We start from the raw sequence: 16237 nt of genomic DNA on the forward strand, positions 1-16237 counted from the left end.
AGTGGCCTGCGAGCTGGATATAGATTTTTTCTATGGCCCGCAAGAAGGTGCCTGCAAATCAGGCTGTCATGGTAAAAATATTTTTATTTTCTTGTGTTTGTTTGTTCAAGGGGACAGATAACTATGGTTCACACTCCAACATAGTGGGTGGCGGTAATGTGCTGGTTGCCACCCGCCATAAAACAGAAAAAAGAAGAAGTATCACACCCGCTCTGTACCTGCCATTTGCTCACTCAGTCAAGTTGCGCCCTGGGCTGGCAGGCTACAGAGAAACTCATGTTAGTCAACAGCAAGCTTCAAAATGTCTCTGTCGAAGCTATGTAAAGTTGATGAAAATCGCCAATTCCAAAACGAATGGACTGACAAGTATTTATTCACTTTGCCAGCTGCAACAAGTAATAAACCAGTGTCTTTATTGTGCAATGCATGCATTGCTGTGATGAAAGAATAAAACGTGAAGAGGCACTACAATTCAAATCATGGCTCGTTTTCTGCCAGTTTTGCAGAGGGCTCGGAGGAACAGAGAAGAAAATTACAGGGACTGCTAGCATCTTTTCAATGGAGTCAAGTGGCCCTTGGTCGCTTTTGCACGGAACAAGAGAGAGCCATGATAGCATCCCTGCATGTAGCCTGGACACTAACCAGACAGAAGAGGCCTTTTACCAAGGTGAAAACCTTCAGAGATTGCATGCTTGCTGTCATTGATGAAATGGTTGTTGATGAAAAAGTTAAGGAAAGCATCAATTCAGCCATTAAAAAAGTGCCTCTCTCGGACACATCAAGTCTTCGCAGAGTGGAACTACTTGCAAAGGATGTCTCAAGAAAGCTTTTGGAAAACCTTCAAAAAGCAGAGGTTATGTCTATCGCTGTCGACGAGTCAACTGATTGTACCGACATGGCCCAGCTATGCATCTATGTCAGGTTTTTCAACGGAGTGTGCTTTTGGGAAGAACTTCTGGGGCTTATTCTGTTGGAAGGACACATTACAGGTGAAGTGATTTTTCAAAAGATTGTCTCGTTTTTTAATGAGCATGAACTGGATTTACAAAAAGTTTGCCTGTTGGTTACTGATGGCGCTCCGACTATGATCAGTAGAGTGCAAAGGCTAGTGGCGAAGCTATCAGCTATAGCCCCACATATGCAGTTTTTACACTGTATCATTCATCAGTCTTTGCTGTGTGCAAAGCTCAGTGGTGATCTGAAAAACACCATGGACACTGTTATGAACAAACGGGCAACAAACCTCTTGGAGCGCATGTTGGATGAACAGTTTATGGCAGAAGTCCACTTTCTGTGTGACATTTTTGGACACTTGAACACTTTGAATCTGGAATTGCAGGGGCGGGGAAAATCTATCGCTGATTTGGTTGAGAGGCTTTGTGCCTTCAAGACAAAGCTAACGATTTTGTTGTCCCATGACCAATGAGAAGTTGCATGAGTGTCTCAGGATTGCCCTTACTACTTATGAGCCAAACTATGTTGAAATAGCAAAATCAAGGCAGTGCAATTTTTCTCACTGACTCAAACGTTTGAAATGTTTTGTTAGTTTGGCTTTCAATATTTATCTCACAGAACTGTAAATATTTCTGTAATCATATAAAATGTTTTTGTTTTTTTGATTTTGTCAACGCTCATCCTCCATTTAGTTGAAAACAGATCAAAAGCTTATTAAAAAGGTCAATAAACGTTTGCAAATATTCAGTAAGACAATTTTAGAATTTGAAAGAAGTACTGCTGTATAATTTTTTTTAAATATTTTTAATTATTTAGACAACTTACACAGTGGATATGTCTGTCTTCACAACACGGTTTCCTGTTAAAGAAATTATCTCAGTATCTAGTAAAACAGAGTAAGGCATATTAGAGCTCTAGAATAAAGAAAATGGTTCCAGACTATTGAAAAACTATTGAAAAAAGTTGTTTTTTATTTTGAGCAAGAACAGTTTTAGTTTAGAGCATAAGGTTATCATAGACAAAATATTAAATTAGTTACTTCATCAAAGGTACAAACAGAAAAATATTTGGGAAAGCCTGACTTTTTCAACCTGCCGCAACTAAGAACTACCAGAGCTGGATGTAGGACTCAATGGTCTGTTATCAAATCTGCTGACAAATGACAGGAATTGACAAGAGTTTTAGTGAAAGTCCTCCACTGGAGTATTCATTTTTCAAGAACTCAGACATGGAAGATAAGTATAGTTTCAATGGTAGTTTAATTTTAACATTCAACCTAAGTATCCATTATCATCACTCACATATTCATGTTTTTTAAACCTCAGATTTGGAGAATGTCAAACATTTGCAAAAGTGTACAACTGACTGCTTTTTAAAAATTGTCAGTGACTAGGGTGTTTTATTTTGTTCACAATGAAGAACTAAACCTTAAGGATCAGGAAAGGTGGATGAAAAGGAAAAAGACAGATGGGGCAGCAAATAAAAACTTGAATTGTTGTGAAAATGGGAATGGAGGTTAAGAAATGAAAATCAATGGGACATCATTGACAGAGACTTGGGGAAAAAAAGAACAAAGGAAGGGAAAGAGGAGGTGCAAAGAAAAGACGTGATAAGAAAGATGAGGTGTAATGAGCAAAAGGTGTGGAAAGAGTAAAACTGTGACACTGACCAAAAAGGATAATACTGATATGTATCTCAAACCCAGAATAAGATAGCTGCAAATTAACTGTAAAAGTGTTTCAGCTGTGACTGTAAAAATGCATCTATTGTAAACAAAGCAACAATAAAGTAAACAATACAGTAGTAGTTACATTATAGTCTTTTGCTATACTTTTAATTGTGTTAGTCATCTATGGGCGGTTAAAAACTGTAACGATGTGGAAATGTTTTCTGACACAGTTGTGTTGTGGAAGCTTCGTCCAGATTCTTTTATCTAACAGAGTTACAGAAACTACATTGATGTAGCAGGCAACTGAGTTGGTAACGTGGAGGTTTACTGTGATCAGACAGGAGCAATGTGTCATTAATAACTGCAAGCCACTTTGTTAAGCTCCACTCAACACTGTCAATGCAGAAACTGAAAACATTAACCAATGATTAAAAAGCTTTACCTTAAATTTAAAACATGAGTTGATCTCTTACATCTCCATGAAGTACAAGCTCTATGAAAATATCAGTTTTCCTGTATGCACCTTAGAGCACATCATGGTCCACCAAATAATCAGTCCTGCATTATGTAATGTCATCATATAACACACTGAATGCATCACACATCAACACTGCAAGAGGAAAAAAAGCATTTTTGTTGATGCCGCAATTTCACATTCCACATAAGGCCATGAAGATATGGTTTCTAGGTAAGGGACAGTGATGCACAAATCATTTATACCGTAAAGAATGTATCATAATAAAGGCCTCTCTAGGTTTTGGCCCAAATTGAGTTGTTACAATTGCTTTGAAGTATTTATACATTTCATTGACCCTGCCCACACAATCTGACTCTGACAGAGGAATATTTATTTCAGCATCATTCCCTTTGGATGACGAAGAAAGCCGTCGTAGAAGTTTGATTGTGTTGTCATGGAGACAGATGTTGTTTCATATGTGGACCACACACTGTATGAGCCTCATAGCGAGTAAAACAACTGCCACATGTGACCCAACAATGCTTTTAACCATCCAACATGATCAAACATTCAGTAGCAGCAACATTTTTGAATTTGTATACCAAGGCACTTGAGCTAAGTTATCAACTTTAAATCAGAATTCTTCTTGACATCCAGGAGTTTACTGTTAAGGCAAATACAGCCAAATTTGGCATAATGGCTTCATTCAAAACAGCCTCCCTGCCTCAGATTGAGCAGCTATTTAAAGAGCAACTTACAGTAACACCAGCTGATGTGACTGAATGTAGAAGTGTACTCAAGGGTGTCAGTACACTGTGACATCACTGCTGGGTGTGGGTACAGGTGCAACAGAGCACGCTCCTGACCACAACTAACTACACCCAGCAGGGATGCACATTTGAAACATTCAATCAGATGCTGTAGGGCAGTGAAACACAGTTTTTCAGCCTGGTATTAAGTTACTCTTAAAAACACGTCTTTATGTGAATGGGTTGGTTGATTAAAAACAGCTTCTTGTTTCCACCAGAACCTCATAACTCATCAGAGAATGTCTTGGTATTTGTTTTAAAACTCATTTAAGCTGGTTTGGACTCACACTTGATGCCAAATTTACAATATGATTTAACTATAGATGATTTGAATGGGAATTCCTGATTTATAATGAACTCCTAATGAATAGCAAATGTCAGATTTTCATGTCAAACCTCATGTGGCTCCAAGTCTGGTGTGCAACAGCAAATTAAAGAATAACACAACATCAGAACAACCTGTTAAAATCATCTCTGTGGAAAGAGTCTTTTGTGTTTTGTCAAAGAGCCCACATGTGAGGATGATGTCCATTATATAGTGAAGCAGGTTAGCTAGGCACGTACAGTTTCCTTTTTAGCCCCAAGAGAGAGGGCAACAAAAACTGCCACCTTTTCCTTTTTGTGGAATCAAGGGAGCTCTTCTTGGTGGGCCATTTCGTCAAGGCAGCCCTCCTCTCTCAGTGTCCGAAGCCTCCCACACATCAGCACTCACATTAACATCATGCAAATACACTTAGAAAATATAAAATTAATTGGATTAGGGTATATATTTATATAGATTTACACATACATATAAATTCATATACTTTTAAGGAATGTTAATCTATTTTGTTGTGTACTTTTTCTTCTTACAAGGTACAAAATAACTTTTCATACTATGTAACACATTATATAATCAACATATTAAAAAAGCAACTCATCAGTCCTTTTATCATCTTTTAGAAAAAAAAAATCCATAATAAAAATAAGTTCTATATTTTTCTCACTTATATCTTACAATATATTTCTCTCTGTCAAAAAACACGCACACATGTCCCATTTGTGTTTTGTTTGTGGTTTCTCTTGGCAGCAAATTGGCAGCGATCAAACTGAACATGTAAAAAAAAAAAAAAAAAATCACATAATGGTGGTGCTCATCAACGTGGAAAAATCTCAGAGCGACACAGCCTCTTGACGAGTAGAATTCACAAAATGGCAGCAGTGGGTGTTGCAAAACAAACAAACAAACTACGGTGCTGTTACAACGGACACTTGGAGCAGCCACATTCCAGGGCCGTTTCCATCTCCTCGGAGTACGAGGTGCCGTCGGTGCAGCGGAAGACAACCTTCCTTCTTCGGCTTTTGGTGACGCCACAGCAAACACCAGGGGGCGCTGCCGTCTGGCAGGATCGAGGACAATCCATGCGTGGAATCTTACTGGTGGATGTGCATGTTCTCATGGGGTGGTGGCGCTTCAGCTGCTCCCTCACCATCTCTCCTTGACATGTCACCTCTGGACATTGGTGGAAAAAGGACACAAGTTAGATATACTGAGATTTCTCAAATCTTGACATCATTTTCTCCTGACCCCCATCCCCTCTTTTTACATTTCATCTGTCTTACCTGTGTTACAGGTTGGTCCAGTGTACCCTGGCTGACAGTGGCAGATGGGCTCTCCTCCCTCTGACACGCGACACTCCCCATGTCCGCAGCGGTGCCCCCTGCAGGCTGGAGGCTCCTGCCGTCGATCACAGAATTGGCCCTGGTAGCCTTCACTACACTGGCAACTGTAGGACTGACCCTTCGGCACACACAGACCATGGACACATCTGGAGTGAGAAGGAGAGAGGGAAGACAAGTTAGAGGAGGTGGGCACCTGGAGTAGATGTGTGTATTTACTGGTGATTGCTTTATAACTGGCTGAATAAAAAGGGCACTCAAGATATGGAAACCAACACTGACTAAAAAAACTCTTATGCCATATTCATGCCATTAGAATCACCATAAAAAAGTTCACAATTCACTTTCTGGATCAAGAAAGCTCAACCAGGGAAACTCTGCTGCTGTGTGCATGATCAAATGCTTTGGCCACTGCTTTTGGCTATGACAGCTAATTAAATTTTCATGCTTGCTTTTTTTTCCCTACTGACTTTTTATAGGATAAAAATGTCAATAAAAGGATGAAAATGACATAGGATAACTCATTAACAGTTTCTTTTACTAGCTATGTTAATCAATCAAAAAGGGTTGCAACAAACAATTTCATTATGAATTAATCGCCTATTTTTTTTCATCAACTGTTTTGTCTATAAAAAGTAAGAAAATAGAAAAAAATGCCCATTAAAATATCTCAGAGCCAAAGTTGACACCCTCACATACTGTACATGCACTTCTTTCTATGTAATTTCTGCCCAGTCTCTGCCTACCTGCTGTTCTGACAGGGGGTTGGTGCTGTTGTCTGGTCACACAAGGCCCCGCTGCGTCCTGGAGGACAGTCACATGTTACCCCCGTCTCCCCGCCCTCTCTGCACGCACCCTGTGCGCACACACTGCAGGTGTGACATCCTGCAAGAATGCCATCAGCCTGGTGACAGGAAAAGAAAGGGAGGAAATACTGTCAAGGGAAACTGAGTTGAAAGGCCTATTAATGCTAATAACCTGGCAAACATTTTGATGTTACAGGATTGTTAAAGCCTTCATCTTCATCATCAGTGTAAATATAGTGCCAAAATGGAGAGATGATACCAGTACTTCTTCAGAGCTGTTGCCAGCATAGCTTTATTGGAGTGTGACCTAAATATGGTTATTGTGTGATCTCAATGTTTTTCCACAGTTGCTCATTTTTGAAAATGTTGTGCTTTTTTGGTTTGATTCTGGACTTAAAGATCTTTGCACTGAAGCCCAAAAAGCAGTTTTTCACCATGATGTCATCCCTAGACATTGTTGGATGTCTCTTGCAAAACACAACTTTCTCTGCTGCTATGTTGATAGCTATGGCTTTAAAGGCTGCTTTGTAGCTCCTACAGAACTTCTACTGTTGTAACTCTAAAATAAGGCTGTACAGTATAACAACACCCCTTTTGCCATGAGTGAACCTTCCCCCGTGTTATTACCTTGGCCTCAACCCCTTGTGGTCGTCCTCCTGTGGCTCGGTAACTCAGGTCCTGGGCCTCCCCGTTAATTTTGACATTGTGGATGCAGCCATTGAAGGCCTGAGGGGAACGTTCAGGGCCGGGACGTAGGCCTGAGGCCACCACTTGGGATGGTACGCCTTGGTGATGAAGGAGAACAAGACAGGAGGGTATGGAAAGAAAAAAATGAGAAGAAAATACAACATTTCAGTAAGAATATGACATCATAGCTTTCACTATACTACAACAAAATCATGTTTGCTTTCTTGTTCTCAAGAGGAAAGACTGACTGTTCTCGGGGGCATATCTCACTTGCTTTTAAGGAGAAGTTGAACAAAGAGTTCTTTGTCTCCCAACCACATCCTTTGCTGGGATTTAGTGTGTGTGTGTGTAGTTACATTTTGCGGGTAACTGTATTCGTGTGTACCCATGCACAGCAAAGATGTGATCACAACCATAGAGAGGCAGTTAAGAGCAGGCAAAATAACATCTGAATGATTAATACAAGTGTCCACAAATGTGTATATACAGTATAAATGTGTGTGTGTGTGTGTGCGCATGTGTGTGTGTGTGTGTACCTCCTATGTAAAGCTGAGTGTTGTGGTCAACGGAGGGCTGGCGTGCTAGCTTTCCCAGGCTCTTGGGGGCGCCGTTATCCACAACCAGGCTCAGTGAACGGTTCTGAATCAACAGCTCAACCGTGTGGAAAAGCCCGTCATTCACAGTCTCCACACTGTTACAAACACACACAGAAAGAAAGGAAGGAGAGCTTTTCAGTATGGTTCTTATTATGATAAATTACTGTTGAATTCTACACCAGACAGGAGAATTAGGGAGGAAAAAACATGATAGAGCAAATTGGAAATGCCAGACACAAAACAGACTCCAAACATTTTCAAGTCAAACATTTTTTTTTCTCTGTATTGTTGTGTTTGCAAATCGACCAGACCGAATTAAAAAGAAATTAGGGAAATCTGTGCTGAAATGTTATTCTCAGACATAAAACAGACTGATCACATCCTCTATGAAGTGTTCTTTTGGAAGAGATTAAAATACGCCCTCGATCTAGACCCTGGTTTCCGAACATGGGGGTTGAGACCCAGACGCAGCACACTTGTTTATTCTTATGGGCTTGAGCCTCGAAGCGAGACTAAATTTGTACGACTGAACGGCCAGACTCAACCAGTTTAGACCCTTGTGTTAAAGAAAGAAGACTTGTTACTAGAGCTGTGATATTTTTTGGAAGAAATTTTCCACCGAAGAGGAGCCTGCAATGAACCAGGATCATGACCTTTTGCACCATGTCTGACCCTGGGAAGAAAGTGTGTGTGTTTGTGTGTGAGAGTGTGTGTCTGAGATTCCCCCACTAAGTGGTTTTTGCTGGAGGGGAGACAGACAGCTATAGAGACAGTGGTTTGGCACAGCCGAAAGAGAGAGAGCAAGAGAGAGCGGCAAAGAGAGGTAGATGGCGGGGTGGTAAAGTTGACTGTGCCTCCGTTCACCCAAGTTCTTCCTTCCCCGAACCCGGAGAAAACAAGCAGAACAGCAAAAACACAAAAGAACAAGTGAAGCCACTCTTTCCGTTGGTGGTCTGCTCCAGACTCTCACAGCTAAACATCAAGACAATACTTCCCTTTGTCTGCAACCTCTGATTGGCTAACTAGCTAAGGAGCCTCAAGTCAGCTTTGATTGACAGCTGTTTATAGAGCATTCAGATTACAGTGATGTTACATTAACAGCCAATGAAGCAGGGTTGTGAGTTCTGGAGGCGGGCCAGAGTGACTTTTATAGAAAATGCTGACTATAGAAAAAAGAGAAAAACAGAGCAGATGCAATAACATTAGGGGAAGAGGAAGGAGAAAGATTAAATAGGTGAAGAAAATATTATTATTATGATGATATGGTAAAGAAGCAAAACAATAAGAGGATGGAGAAAAGAAAGAGAATGAGGAACTTATTATAAAATGCTGACTAAAAACAGAAAACACATATTTCTTCCCAGTTTTTTAGGATCATTAAGTACAACTGTGCAACCTATTAGGGTTTTACACTTGCAGATACCTTTTCATTTTACATGTAGAGCAATAAGTAAGGTTTACAGTGGTGGAAGAAGTACTCAGATCCTTTACTTAAGTAAGTAACAATAATTAAGTAGCAATACCGCAACGCACTCCATGACAAGTAAAATTTCTGCATTTATTCTACTTAAGTAAAAGTACAGAAGTATTAAAGATGTACTTAAAGTATTAAAAGTACAACTACTTACTTTGCAGAAAATCAGCCCCTGTGACAGATATATTAAATCAGCCAAGAAAAATGAAGTTCCTTCTCTGAACTTGCTTTATTGTGAAATATTGGAAAGTTTTACCTCTTTAGGCCTCAAACAATTATTTATTTGGTGGAACTGCTAACAACTCAAACATCTGTAAAATGACAAGGAGCCACAACTACACACAGGGGTTACAAGCCAAAAGGTTTGGGAACTATTGGTTTCATCTTTGACAATGTATTGTATTTTATAAACTTATATTATATTATTATTATATTGTATTATTATATATTATATTATATTAGTTAATATAACATTTTCATCTGAAAAGTAACTACAGCCGTCAAATAAAAGTGGTAGTTGTCTCCAAACTGTAGTGGAATAGAAGTACAAAGTAGCATAGAATGAAAATACTTGAGTAAAGCACAAGTGCCTAAAAATTATACTTAAGTACAGTACTTGAGTAAATGTACTTAGTTACATTACATTCCACCACTGAAGGTTTACAACATACATACACAAGAACAGATGAATAGGTATTACAAAGAATCAATCATTATTATTAATCATGTAAGTGTCAATTGTATTCTCTCATTTGTATTCGGCCATATTTGAACAGTTTTATAGTAATGTAATGCAAATAATTAACTGGATAAGAGTGTAAAACAAAATCTTTAGAATTACTTTATGTGCAAATCTGAAAATTGGATTAACACATTGCTAAGATAAATGAGAAACAAAGCCATTTATACAGTCAACACTAACAAAAAAAAAAAGTTCTGTTCTTCTGGACATCAATCTAGTTCAGCATTTAGCTGGTGGTTTCTAAAATAAGAGCTCTTACTTCAGTGTAGACCCAACACAGACACATACATGGTTTCCATTAGGAGCCATGTAATTTAATAATGGTCTCAAACGGGCCTGCTGCAACCAAGCAAAATGATGGTCTGCTAGCCTGAAAGATTAGCTCTCTCCCTCCCCACGCTCTTCTCCTATCCTCACTTTGCATTTATTCTCTCCCTTTCCTCTCCCCTCAACACATCTTGCCTCATCTCCTTTCTTTTCTTTCCCAATTTTCTCATTGTCATATTTTTTCTCCCCCCTGATTTCTCCTGGTATGTTCTCTTCTTTCTTTTCCCTTCCTTTCATTTCAACAATCGTTCCCACTCCTTTCGTCTTCTAAGGTCTTCTGTTTCTTTCGTTCCTAGAAGCACTTCATCCCTTTTAAATTTGTTCAAGTCTGGGAATTTAAATCAAACAAGCAGCTCACATAGCTGGAAACATTCTGAAATTGATTTTTATCCACAGGTTTGAACTTAACACACTCATTTTGACACTCTACACACACACATGCACACACACACACATGCACACATACACACATACACACATACACGCACACATACACACACACACACACACATGCATGTACACACACGGAGTGCTGAACCTGCTTTGAGACCAAAGCTCCACCAGGTGGCAGTAGATGACTAATGGTCAGTGTTTCCAAGTTTTGACCAGACGCTAGCCCTGCAGGCGTGTGTGTGTGTGTGTGTGTGTGTGTGTGTGTGTGTGTGTGTGTGTGTGTGTGTGTGTGGTGTTTGCCAACATCACACCTCATCTGTGTTTTGACAAGTGGATGCTTTCCAGATCCTGGCTGAGACGTGTGTGTGTGTGTTTACGTGTTTGTGTGTGATTCTATAAATTCCAAATATATAACCACTTAAGTATAAATACAGGTACAGTCTCTTTATCAGCACATTATGGAAATATATACTTTTGTGGATTCTGCATGGAGAATTTCTACTTTTTGATAAATATATACTGTATATCTGTCTGTGTGTGTGTGTGTGCGCATACATAAGTGTGTTTCAGGTTCTTTGAAGGCAGCTGTGTTGGCTTGGTGTATTAGTTAAAAGCAACCCATTGTGGAATTCAATAAAAACAAACACAAAGCCGTAGCAGATTTCAACTGCCTGTCTCTCTTACTCTCATTGTGTTTCCCCAAGTTCACAAGGGACGTCAATTTCCTGTCAGTCCAGAATCAAATACACCCTGAATGTGTACATACACACACAAATAAACTTTTCTGAAAAAGCACTTCCTAAAAACCAAAAAGTCTCTTTTTTATTTAACTGAATCAAATACAAACCCAGACGTAATTACAAATCGTTGACTTTATCTCAAGCTAAAAAAAATATTTGGATTAGAACCGTGCAGATCCACTTACCCTCTTAAATCTAATTAGGCACCACTATCATTTACTTACAAGGTTTCCTAAACCACATTTGCAGTGTGTTCGTGTGTGTGTTTATGTGACATGAATGAATGTATTTGACAGTGGACCTTGTGTATTTGTGAATTTGCATTTTTTGTTATTGTATATTTGTGTGATCAAGCAAGTTTGTCTGTGTTTGTGCGTGCATGTGCCGTCTTTACACAGAATATGTGTGTGAGTGTTTGTATGTATAAGACAGTTTTATGTTTGTGAGTCTGCATGTGTATAAGTTTGAGACTCTAGTGGGCTTTCATGTGTGTATGAGCTTGAATATCTTTATGTGTGCATACTGTATATATGTGTGTGTCAAGCTGTGTGTGTGTGTTAAGCAGCCCAATCTGATTAAAATGATGTTCAGCAGACAGGCATCCCAGCCCCATATTGCCGTGGTAACCTCAATTAGGCATTTCTGAGATGGCAGCTGCTGAACGGAAAGCTCCTTCACTGTTTTCTTTCCCTCTTTTTTCAGCTTTCATTAAACCAGGCTGGCCAGTTCATATGAAATTTGTACTTTTCAGGGGTGGATTCGTAGCGTTTTGATGTAGGGTTTCAGGAATGAGCGCTCGTTGTTTCAGGCCTATAAGGTTTCAGTATTAGAATGTTTGAATTGCCTCTGAGCGTTTTAAACCTGTAATGTTCAAGGATTGTCTGTGTGTTTCAACCGCAGTGCTGTAGTTTTAAGAGCTGGATTCAGGTCAGACATTCAGTCAATTCACCACAAAATAATTGTGTAAGAGCGGTATCGAAATAGAAACTGCACGTAAAAGTTATAAACTTGTGACGATCCAAGTACAAATGAAGATACATATCATAGCTGCAACTTTTTTACACAATTTCCAAAATCCTTTTTAGATTTTATCAGGAAAATATACAGCTTGGTTCATCTGTTAATGTATAGAGTGTGGCTATACAGTGAACCATGATGCATTGTGTGTATGTAAGGTGGACACAATAACAGTAACACAATATGATTGCAAGACCGAATATTTATGTCCCTCTAGTATTATTTAGACATACAGAGAAGCATGTAAATTGCTACACACTATCAACCAGAATCAAGTCCTGGTTGGTTAAGACCTCTTTTCCAGGACACGATCCCTCACCAGCTTCCCACCAGAAAACACCGGTTGTTTTTGATGGAGGCACCGAAGCAGAGACTGAATCCTGTGCTGGTGGGAGAGTGTTTGGTGTCAAACCTCTTAATTTATAAAATAGTATCTGTCTCAGTTTAAATAGATTTAACAAAAGTCTGTCTGGTGAACATTTTTTTAGGTACTTCCTATTTCCTCACTGAATTGGCACAACTGGCGCAAAAAGAAAGGAAAATGTAACATCTGTATTATCCCTCAAATTATACTTGCCAAGCAAAAAGGTGGCAGAATATTAAATTGCCAGATAAACCACATAATTATAAATGTGATGTTGTAGGTATTGCACCTGTCTCTTCTGTTTCCTCTCTCGTCATATCATCTTTTCATCTTTCCTGGTTCCTGATGCCTCCTATCCTCTCCCTCCATCCTGCTTTCTCTGACATCCAGTTTCTTACTCTATCCATGCTCCTCTGTTTAACCATCCATTATCATCCCTCCCCACTCTACCTCTGTCTTTTTATTGTCTCCTTTCTGTCCTCTCACCGCCTATACCTTCCTCTATCATCCTTTCTCCTTTCATGTACCCATCCATCCCTGCATCCCTCCCTCTGTCGCTCGCTGATGAATAACAGTAGATGTGCTCTCTTTGACCTGATGGGAGATTAGTGTGGCATTTAGTAAAGGGCAGCACATTAATACACAACAAACACACACACTCTCTCTCTTTCCTGCACACACACACACACGTGTACATTTAACACTGTGCATGCATAACCGCTTTCATCTGTTGCTAATGAGGGCGCAGTGAAGGACTTGTACACCTTCTCCTATCTCTCTTTCTGTCACCCTCTTGCCCTCCCTTTTTCTCTTTCTATAAATTGAAAACTCGACCACTTCTGTGCTTGTACAGTATGTTCTTCATTTTCTTTATCATTCCCTCTGCTCTCCACCCCAGCATCTTTCTGTCTGCCCTTCTAAGATTCCTACTTTTTTTGTATTCCTCTATTTCTCTGTTTTTCGTGATCCAATTTCTCAGTTTTATTGTGGGCTGCATCTCTGGACAGGTGTGTGTCGATATGCACCTGTAATTTTGCTTTATATATCTTTCAGTGTATGTCTTTGTGTTTGTTTGTGTTATTCCTTGTACAACACAAGTATGTAAATGTTTGTATCTATGCATGCATCAAACCTACATGTGTAAACTGCAGGCCTCCTCTTCCTCCTCCTCCGCCCCCCTCCTTTATGGTGTAAACTTGACCTAATCTCTTAGATATATTTGACCTTTTGACAGTCAAAACCTGAAACACAATCAAATCTGTATGGTAAACCCAAATTTTAACTGTTACAACTGAGGTGATTCAATGATTACTCCTATTACCAGCATTAGTTTTTTTTCATTAGTGTGTCTGGTCTGGCCACAACTGCTACATTCCAGCTCGTCGTCAAAAACTGGCTTGAATGTGATGCCATTCCTGGCTCTCTGGTTTCAACACAAGATAACCAACCCATGGATCTACCAGAAACATCCCAGGGACTGGCACCAGTCCCTGGCCCTCAGTTGTACAACCGCAGTAACTTTATGGACAGTGCCATGTTCGGGATCTGCCAGAATTGCTGTGCTCAGATTGTGGTGGTTAAACAGTTACGCCATTCTGGACAGTATCAGTTGAATGGTGGCAGGACGTTCTGCTGTGCCTGTCTAGCCATGCGGTTTGAATCAGTTTAAAATGTATTTCCAAATTAGGGCAGATAAGATAGGCCATTTGCAATGCTCAGACTCATGCAATCAAAAGATGGCACATACAAAGGAATACATAGAGGCTTGTGGTAAAATGAGCCCCAGGCTTTGAGCTGGGCCTCGTCTCCTTCCAGATTGCTAATGCTAAACATAACATAGAGACAGTGTTTACTTAGTACTTAGCATTGTGCTCAGACATGATCTGATTCTATGGATCTCTGTTTCTTGCCTTTGCTTTAAATATTTAATTTTTTCTCCCTCTTTATCATGTTCTGTTTTGGATTTTTTTCTCCCTTGTCTCTATTTGTGTCCTATGCACTGCTGTACTCTTTCTTTGTCTCTCTCTTTCTTCATCTGTCGCTCTTTTTCACTTTATTTCCCTGCTTCTTTCAGTTTTTCTTGCACTCTGTCTGTCTGTCTGTCTCCCTCCCAGGCGTGGCCCGTGTCAAGCTAACAAGACCAGACAAGGATAATTCCCTGACTCACTCTGTGGTTTACTTTTCCCCTCTGCTCTTCCCCCTCTTTCACTCTATCCCTCTGTCATCCCTCACTCCTCTCTTATCCATCCTGCCGTTCAACCGTGTCTCATGGTCTTTTTATTTCGACTGCTTCTATCCATCTGTTTTACCCCTCCTGTTTTCTCCACTGGCGGGCAACCTATTCTACCCAGTTATCTCTTCATTGTGTTGTCTGCTATGTCATTCATGCCTTCCGTCCAGCATCAGTCAATCCATCTGTCTTTCTGGCTGTCTCTTTATCTATGTCTGTCTCTCAAGCGATCAATCTGTCTTTCTATGCATCCATACATCCCTCTACGATAGTCCTCTTCTCTCTCCTTCTCAACCTTTTCAACTCAGTCTCCACCCCTCCCCATCTGTGCCAGTGCCTAATGAGATTTACCCCATCGTTTCCATTCTTTCATTCTACCCTTCCTTCCTTTCTAACCACCCCTTCCTCTTGTCCTCTTTTTGCTTGTCACCATGTGTCATGTATTGTGAACACTAGCACATATTCTGGTTAAGGTCATATTTGGGATAAGTGGCTCTTACAAATCTACTCATGTGAATAAACAGAATATCAGCACTGAATTGCAAAGTGCACAAGTAGAAAAATATTGACAAACTCAACAGAGTAGGAAGTTGTTGTCATGGTCTTTAGACCCAGTTGATCATTTCATTTTGCAAACATCTGCCCTGCTGAAGTGTCCTTGAGCAAGTCATAGTCCCAACCAGCTCCAGGCCTGCTGCTCTAAAGTTGACCTTGTGTTCTAACCTCTGCGAAACAAATTCACCCACATGGTTCAATACAGTAACCTGACGTGCCAGATGGTTTGTTACACAGAGCCATCTGAGAAGCTGTCATAGGAAACTGCTCAGAAAAGGGCAGGCACTTTCAAAAAATACTTGGCAGGTGATTGGGTAAACCATCTGCCTGTCACCGCCTATCATCGTCTTACTTTGCAAGGAAGCTGATATCCTCATGGGACACTGATTGGCCCGAGCCACCGGACACAAGTTCATAACTTGAAGCCTGACAAGATGGATTCCAATCTTGTGATGTCTTGATCTCGCGAATCCAGCTGCCTCGCAAGGTAATCAATACAGCAAAACATTATTATTATAATAAAGTTGCTTTATGCATCAGTTTTTCAAAGGTAACTGAAGACAGGATACAGATTTGTCAGATTTGTCAAGTTTGTCATATTACAACATTAGCAGTATCACTGTTACTGGACTATGCTATAAAACGTGTAAATGTTCAATATTTATCAACATAAATTCATGACAAAAAACTGTCCCATTGTCCTCTCCTCCTCAACCTCTAAAAGTGCAAGGGTGCACAAAGATCCAGTTGACGAAAAT

General features: G+C 40.0%; 1 protein-coding gene across 3 annotated transcripts in view; it reads right to left on the reverse strand.

Annotated features, from left to right (window-relative positions):
* Window positions 1-1797: 1797 nt before the first annotated feature.
* Window positions 1798-16237, reverse strand: part of slit3 (slit homolog 3 (Drosophila)) — a 261998-nt gene continuing 247558 nt past the window's right edge. For 2 of the 3 annotated variants that reach the window (XM_042418725.1, XM_042418726.1), the window contains exons 29-33: window positions 7578-7732; window positions 6982-7139; window positions 6295-6452; window positions 5492-5697; window positions 1799-5381 (exon numbers count right to left, since the gene is read on the reverse strand). In XM_042418725.1, the coding sequence (XP_042274659.1) occupies window positions 5128-5381; window positions 5492-5697; window positions 6295-6452; window positions 6982-7139; window positions 7578-7732 (931 nt within the window). In that variant the 3' untranslated portion in view covers window positions 1799-5127. Of the gene's footprint in view, window positions 5382-5491; window positions 5698-6294; window positions 6453-6981; window positions 7140-7577; window positions 7733-16237 lie in introns of all 3 variants that reach the window. The other variant, XM_042418724.1, reaches the window with a different exon arrangement.

Source organism: Thunnus maccoyii, chromosome 8, assembly GCF_910596095.1.
Source record: "Thunnus maccoyii chromosome 8, fThuMac1.1, whole genome shotgun sequence".
Taxonomy (NCBI): Eukaryota; Metazoa; Chordata; class Actinopteri; order Scombriformes; family Scombridae; genus Thunnus; species Thunnus maccoyii.